General features: G+C 43.5%; 1 protein-coding gene across 1 annotated transcript; it reads left to right on the top strand.

The window, feature by feature from the left end:
• The first annotated feature begins 3,588 nt into the window (after positions 1-3,588).
• LOC127770377 (U4/U6 small nuclear ribonucleoprotein Prp31 homolog) lies at positions 3,589-7,462 on the top strand. The gene is made up of 9 exons (XM_052296067.1): positions 3,589-3,859; positions 4,185-4,244; positions 4,391-4,453; positions 4,540-4,677; positions 5,012-5,904; positions 6,086-6,156; positions 6,268-6,370; positions 6,640-6,715; positions 7,157-7,462. The coding sequence occupies exons 2-9, from the start codon at positions 4,242-4,244 to the stop codon at positions 7,262-7,264; spliced, it is 1,455 nt and encodes a 484-aa protein (XP_052152027.1). The 5' UTR covers positions 3,589-3,859; positions 4,185-4,241; the 3' UTR covers positions 7,265-7,462.
• Positions 7,463-7,464: the final 2 nt, after the last annotated feature.

Consider the following 7,464-nt stretch of genomic DNA (forward strand, 5'->3'; position numbering starts at 1 on the left):
GCGTGAAAGTCAGGTGATCCGGCGAGGCGTGGCTGCACGTACGGCACATGAGACGAACATAATCTATCTTGGTGAAAGACACAGAGCATTATGATTGCAAGCTTCCAAAAGGGTGTCGGTGTATATGATGCACCTCGATCCGTCGAGGGAGTCCAGGACGTGCAGGTTCGCCATAGCCATAGCCCTAGCAATTCCGCTTAGTTGAATTAGGATGTCTAAATATTTACGTTGTGTGTTACTATTATCCAAAACTAACTCTATTTCTATCCCCGAAAATAGAGAAATACGAGGAACTGCCACGTCAGGGCTTCATATTTTATGGGCTTGTTCACTTTGATGTCATTTTCAATTTTACCAAATTTTAATAAAGTTGCCAAAAATTTCTATATTTAGTTTGCTGTCAAATTTTAGTAACTATATAAATTACCAAAATTTTGGTAACTATGCCAAAATTTTGGCCGATTGAATGTTCATAAGATATGGGTCCTGTTTACTTTGGTGCCAAAATTTGGTAAGGTTTTTTTTCATCAAAGTGAACATGCCCCATATCTCATGAACATTCAATCGGCGATCCGGCCCCTTAGAGCAAGTTTAATAGTATAGTCTCTAAATAGCTAATATAATAGTCAATTTATACAATAGTTGCTTACTATACTATTAATAACTGGTCATACCTGTCATACACACGTTACGTTTTGAAGTCTATGTTGCAGCCGGCTACAGATATGTAGTCCGCTGCTCTTCTCTTTTTTTCTTTATCTTTTTAAAATATGTTTATAGTTAGCTTATAGCTTGGAGTTACTATTAAACTTGCTCTTATGCGCCAGCTTCGCACTGCAATGATCGACCGGTCCACGATTTTGTCGATCTGTTGTTACCGAACATTGACCGGACCTCGCGCGATGTTCCGGCCACCGCGACACGGGAAGGCACACGTAACCGAGCAGATCGATCAGCAGGGGAAATCACGCACCAAACCCGCGCAGCCCCGGCACGTTGACGCGCTACGCGCTCCCGCGGAAACCCAGCGCTGATCCGGGCGGGTCTCGCGTGCACGCGTGCCCTTGGAGCAGGAGGACACCTCTCTGCCTCCGCGGGGCGGGAGGCGGCCGGGTGTGAGTGCGACACGGCGAGACGGCGAGTCTCGCACGTACGCGCAGCGCCTGGCCACGAGTTTCCGAGGGGATAGAGATACCACGCGCGCGCGCGCGGACGGGCAACTCTTGGATGAGAACGCCGTACAGCGACGTTACGCTTACGGCGTGGCAGCGCGCGTATCTGGATCGCTTGGCGGAGTGCGTACCGACGAATCTCTAGGGCCGGTCGCGCTCAGTTTTCACCGCGCCCGCGAGGGGATGCACTCGCGCGCCGGTTCGAGCGTGACAGACCGACGTTCGTCCGACGAAACGGAGCGGAGCAGGCAAGTACTCCGGGACTGTGCACTGGCGTGGACGCGTGGCTACTGGCATGTGTGGTGCAGTCGTGGAGCAGTTTTCTTCTCGTCTCATCGGGAGGTTCGGTTCCGACCTGTCCTCGGAGTCGCGGAAACAAATAATTCGATCGACCATAGTGACGATGCTGAATTGATCGCTGATCGGCAGCAGCTCAGCATGCTTCCAGTCGTCTCGTAGGTCGGAAAAGAAAACTCCAGCACTTGACAAGGAGCAACCGGATAAGTGTCTTGACTTGTTTTATATCAGCATCTCACCATCATCCTCACCCATGTTCGGGCATGTACTCCAACATTTAAGAATTGGCCTTCTCTCTATGTATTCTTCACGTAGTAGAAATTAGAATAGAGTTTATAATTGGAAATCTTCTGAACAAGTGGAGTAAAGACTAAACAGTATGAGGTGGCTCTTAATTCACCTTGGGTAGTGCAGTTCTATTAATAAAAATAGGTAACTAGAATCTATGTGGTTTAATGTTAGTCAACAATGAAAAAGAATTAGAGGTTTACCCTATCACCTTATATCTATTTTTTATTTGTTGAACAACCAATCGTTATGTGCTTTTATGGAGAAGCCATGGATATAAATCATTTCTATTATTAAAAAGAGTGAGGTGTTAAATAATTGTCTATTATATTATTATACTATAAAAATAATTTGAAAATAAGGCACCATATTCACTCTGGAGACTAAAAATTTTCACCAAGCTCGACATTTAATTCATCTCCTAGGATGAAACTCTAGCGCCGTCACCCCACGAAAGATATCCAAACCGCTACACCATGCTCTTCATCCTCATTGGTTTCTGACAAACACAATGATGATGGCTGATGGCAGTAGGACTCTATTATATGTTTCATCCTACTTCCCCTCCCCCTCGACTGCCTAGGGAGCCGACCATGGATCGGACGTCTCCAGCATTGATCTGGCACTTTGGCACACACATGGTAGATGATCTTCTCCCCGTCTTATGTTGTGTCGTCATCCGAGGTGCAACAGCGATAGGGTACAGAGATATCATCGGGCGTCTTGTGTGCCAAGAAGTTGATATAGGAGCGTCCAAATCTAGCTAGATACAAGCAGCATGACATCGCCAACCGCTGTTGTGCCACTGGCAGCGTGCTAGTTGACGACATCGGCAACGGGGCCTGGCTTGGGGGCATCACGCCTACATCCGACCTTGACTGCTGCCACCTAACGTGTACTTCTAAATAATGTTTTCATCGATATTCAAGGTCTTCCACACCAACCTATAGATTGGTGCTATCTTGGTTTTGATTGACAATATCGCTTATGTCCACATCTTACTCGTTCTCTAGATGGACACTATGGATTTGTGAGTGTGTGCCTATATATTGGCTTGCTCGCAGCGCGATTATTGTAGGGTATCACGTCTAAACAAGGTTATAGGTTATGGTGTTTATGGTCGATTGGATTGTGCTAATACTGGGAGGCATTATGGCACTAGCTCGGAACAAGAGAATAACAATACTATGAGACTTCGCTTAGGTGGTGCTCGTCGAGTACCGTTTCCTCAACTCCTAGGTTATGAATATCCAGATATCACCTAGTGTTTTTCCCTTTGCAGGTTGGCTTTTTGGCTGACCCTGTACATATTTCTCTTGTATTTCTGCTCCTCTATTAATATACGAGGCAAAGCTTTTACTCTCCTTTCAAAAAAATGAATATCTGGATTTAGCCTTAGCTAGTTATACCGGGCAAATAGCAGTTTCCTCTTCCTTGTTGGGGGTGTTGTCTAGACTTTTAAGAATTGCTCTCTACAGTAAAAACCTATGGTTTAGTCTTTGTTGATCGGATCATGACAACATATGAACATACCTGTGTTCTTATCTTAGGTGCTATTTTAGGGGAACCTTAGTCGTAGTCCAGTGTTACTTTGGTCCACGACGAGGAACCTTTTAAAAATCTGTTGTATATAAATTACAAATATATTTGCATAATTATAGAAGTCAAAAGTTGTATGAAAAATCCAATTCCAATTATATATAACCCTTCCTATATAGCCCCGTTCACTTCTCAGCTGGGCCTTTTTTACAGGTACCTTTCAGTTGGGCCGAGCCTGATACAGCTCCAGGCTGAACTGGCCGAAATTTTCCGGGACGTCAGATGCGAAACGAAAGGACAGGATCAGAACTCAGAAGCTGACTCCACCGACCTTCCCTGCCAATGCCGGTGCGTCCCCCTCTCAAAAAGGTTCCGGCCCAAACTCGAGCAGATTTGGGTCCTCCCTCCTCCGCCGCCGCCCCCTGTATCCCACCGGCTCGCCGGAGAGTCCGCCTCGCCGCCGCGGCCTCACGGGCGCGTATCCAGCCTCGCGGAGAGCGTGCGGAACCGCGACCCGTACTAGGGCAGCGCGAGAGAGAAGCTGCTGCGCCTGCGCTGCAAAGGTATGGCTGTTACTGTTCTTCCGAGGGGTCTCTAAATTTCCGGCGATTCGAAGCTTCTAAAGCATCCCGGATACTGTATCCTGTAGGCTGTAGGTAGATTCCGACAGTGGAAGCGTTAGCCGTCCCCTTGCGCTCCGCTGCCAATTGGTAGTCTCAGAATGTGTAGATGCAGCGTCTGCTTGGGGAATAGGGATGCTCCCTATTTGCGCTAGCCTGATAGGACGGCACTTCAGTTGCAATCTGATATCCTGCTTAGTGCAGAAAAGCCAAACATGGCATGTGAAGCGTAGAAAATCAGAAGTAATTTTGTAACTTCTCTTGCTAGGTCTACAGTTGGAGCTCTTGCTGCTGCTTGGAAGACTTCGGACAAGAACCTAAGATCATGGTGAGTTCATAAATTCACTTCAGGTCCTGTTAAGTAACCATGTGCAAGTTTGTTTACTTTGACATTCGGTTCTGTTCAGGTATGTTTCTTCTGTTCTGTGGTCATGTGTGATGTGTTCCATTTTTATAAACAGTGCCATTTTACAGGCAAGCCTTGCTGATTCTTTCTTAGCGGATCTTGATGAACTTTCAGACAATGAAGCCTATCCTGTGAGTTGGTTTCAGTTACTATGATAATACAGATTTTACAATGATTTATTTATTGAGAATTTGTTAACTAATCATCAAAATTTCAGGAGGAAGAAAATGCTGAGGCAGTGGGCACGGAAGAGATTGGTGATGATGATATGCCTGACCTCGAGTCTCTTAATTATGATGACCTTGATAGTGTTTCAAAGCTTCAGAAAACACAACGTTACAATGACATTATGCAAGTATGTGATCAAGCTCAAAATCTCCTTTTTCTTGAAGATGGTTTTGTCCTCTTGTTTTAATTGGATTGTTGTTTGACTTCTTTCTTCTAGTTTTCTGATTTTGAAGCCCTGTACTGTCCTATTGTCACAAGAAGGCTATTTGCAGTCAAACATTAATGGGTGTGTTTTAGAGTCCAAGACATGTTTAACTACATACTCAATGTTACAAATGCTTTGCGCAAAAAGTACAATCCTTCTAAATTTGATTCTAAAGGGGACTGTCATTTGTATGTTTAGGTAACAAAGCCTTTTGTTTCCATACATGGCAACTTACAGAATCACTCTTTGTTTGCAGAAAGTTGAAAATGCACTTCAGAAAGGTACAGATTTTTCCAATCAAGGGTCGATCCTGGAGGAAGATCCAGAATACCAGCTGATTGTTGATTGCAATGCTCTATCAGTAGATATTGAGAATGAGATCATTATAATCCATAATTTCATACGTGACAAGTATAGGCTGAAGTTTCCTGAACTAGAATCCCTTGTTCATCATCCGATCGATTATGCTCGTGTTGTCCAGAAGATTGGAAATGAGATGGATTTAACGCTTGTAGATCTGGAAGGGCTTTTACCTTCTGCAATTATAATGGTAATTTCAGTGACAGCATCAACGACAAGTGGGAAGCCGCTTTCCGAGGAGAACTTGGTAAAAACTATTGAAGCATGTGAGAGAGCCCTTACTCTTGATGCTGCAAAGAAGAAGGTACTTGAATTTGTAGAGAGCAGAATGGGTTACATTGCACCAAACCTGTCTACCATTGTTGGCAGCGCTGTTGCCTCGAAGTTGATGGGAACTGCTGGTGGTTTGGGAGCACTTGCAAAAATGCCTGCTTGTAACGTTCAGTTACTTGGTGCTAAGAGGAAAAATCTTGCTGGGTTTTCTACTGCCACATCTCAGTTTCGTGTTGGCTATCTTGAACAAACCGATGTATTCCAGAGTACCCCACCAGCTCTGAGGACTCGTGCTTGCAGACTTATAGCTGCAAAGTCAACTCTAGCAGCAAGGATTGATTCGATCAGAGGTGATCCAACAGGAAAAGCTGGGCGTAACTTGTTAGAAGAAATCCGTAAGAAGATTGAGAAGTGGCAAGAACCGCCTCCTGCAAAGCTTCCAAAACCACTTCCTGTTCCAGACTTTGAGCCTAAAAAGAAGAGAGGGGGTCGGCGGCTTCGAAAAATGAAAGAAAGGCAGGCCATCTTTAACCTCCTCTTTTTTTTTTTCTCAAGCGAAAAACAAACAATAAACATTCTCTTATTTAATTGTGTGTTCTACTAATCATTCATATTTCTATTGGCCTATTGGTGCAAACTTGGTTCATCAAATGCACAGTTTTGTATCTTGTCGTAAAGTTGGAACTTGATTCTGCAGATATGCACAAACTGATATGATGAAGCTTGCTAACCGAATGCAGTTTGGTGTACCAGAAGAGAGCTCATTGGGTCAGTATTGGCATCCCCATTTGAATGATGTTTTATTGTTTTGTTTCACAATAAATTATCATGGAGACTTAGATTTATTTTCTTAACATAATCAAATATTGGTGTCATCAGGTGATGGTTTAGGGGAAGGTTATGGCATGCTTGGACAGGCAGGAAGTGGAAAGCTACGCGTGTCAACTGCACCAAGCAAACTTTCTGCAAAAATTACCAAGAAGTACGCAATTTTGCTTCTCTTTGTTACCTGTCATCTTGTTTTAGAATATAAAACAAACACTTCAAGAACATGAAATACATTCAGTGTGATTGCATGATAGAAGTTGCAGTAACCCATAGGCACTGTTAGTGTTACGCCTGCTACCATAATGCCTCTAATTCTCTTTACGTAATCTGCCAAAATACCAATATTTTGAATATTATCCCCTCATACAAATTAGTATCGCTGCTGCAAAATCACTTTGATTCTGTATTGCTGTCTGATATCAGATTCAAGGAGAAGAGCTATGGTAGCAGTGGTGCAACATCGGGGCTGACTTCTAGTTTGGCGTTTACACCAGTTCAGGTAAATTAAAGATTTTTTAGCTGTCTCGTTTGCTTCAAAGATAAATAAACGGTATGCTTAATCTTTAGTTGTTTTGACTTGGGTCATGGAAAAGGTAGTACATGTAATTTTTGTTTATCAATAGCTTCACCAGTAGAACTCTTCTAAATTAGGTGTATTCTGCTATGCTGCTGGTTATTGCACAGCTTCGTGGATTTTATGTTGCTATTCTTGTACGGTAAGTTGGGTACTGCACACCATTGCATGGTTGGTTTTGTCTTGAAATCTGACGCTGTATGTTTTGTAGGCTAATATCAGAGTTGATATGCGCCTGCATTGTAACATATTTGCAATTACATCGATTAGTATTTTTAATGTAACTTTTCTTTTCATAGTTAACTGCGTAGGAGTCCTCTCGTCATTTTGTTTTTCTAATGCTCTATTATTTGTTTTATCGTCCAGGGGATAGAGTTGTCAAATCCACAGGCCCACGGCAACCTGCTTGGAAGTGGAACTCAGAGCACCTATTTTTCAGAGACCGGGACGTTCTCGAAGATCAAAAGGACCTGAGCTGATAAGCAAAAGTTTCTTCTTCCCATCAGCCCACAGACCCGTCATAATCTTCAGGATGCACCGATGAATCCATTTTGTAATATACTCCACCTTATACCCGAATTCAGCAGACTTTCGTGGTGCTGTTTGCAATCTCTAGAAGTTCGCTAACTTCCATACGGTTCAAGTTAATTCGACATGCTGCGTTTGATCTGATG

This window comes from Oryza glaberrima, chromosome 4 (assembly GCF_000147395.1).
Source record: "Oryza glaberrima chromosome 4, OglaRS2, whole genome shotgun sequence".
In the NCBI taxonomy this organism is placed as follows: Eukaryota; Viridiplantae; Streptophyta; class Magnoliopsida; order Poales; family Poaceae; genus Oryza; species Oryza glaberrima.

Bases quoted from the DNA above. Each gene is read 5' to 3' on its own strand.
- LOC127770377 (XM_052296067.1), top strand. The intron at 6,371-6,639 runs GTACGCAATTTT...GTCTGATATCAG, and splicing joins TCTGCAAAAATTACCAAGAA to ATTCAAGGAGAAGAGCTATG. The intron at 6,716-7,156 runs GTAAATTAAAGA...TTTATCGTCCAG, and splicing joins TGGCGTTTACACCAGTTCAG to GGGATAGAGTTGTCAAATCC.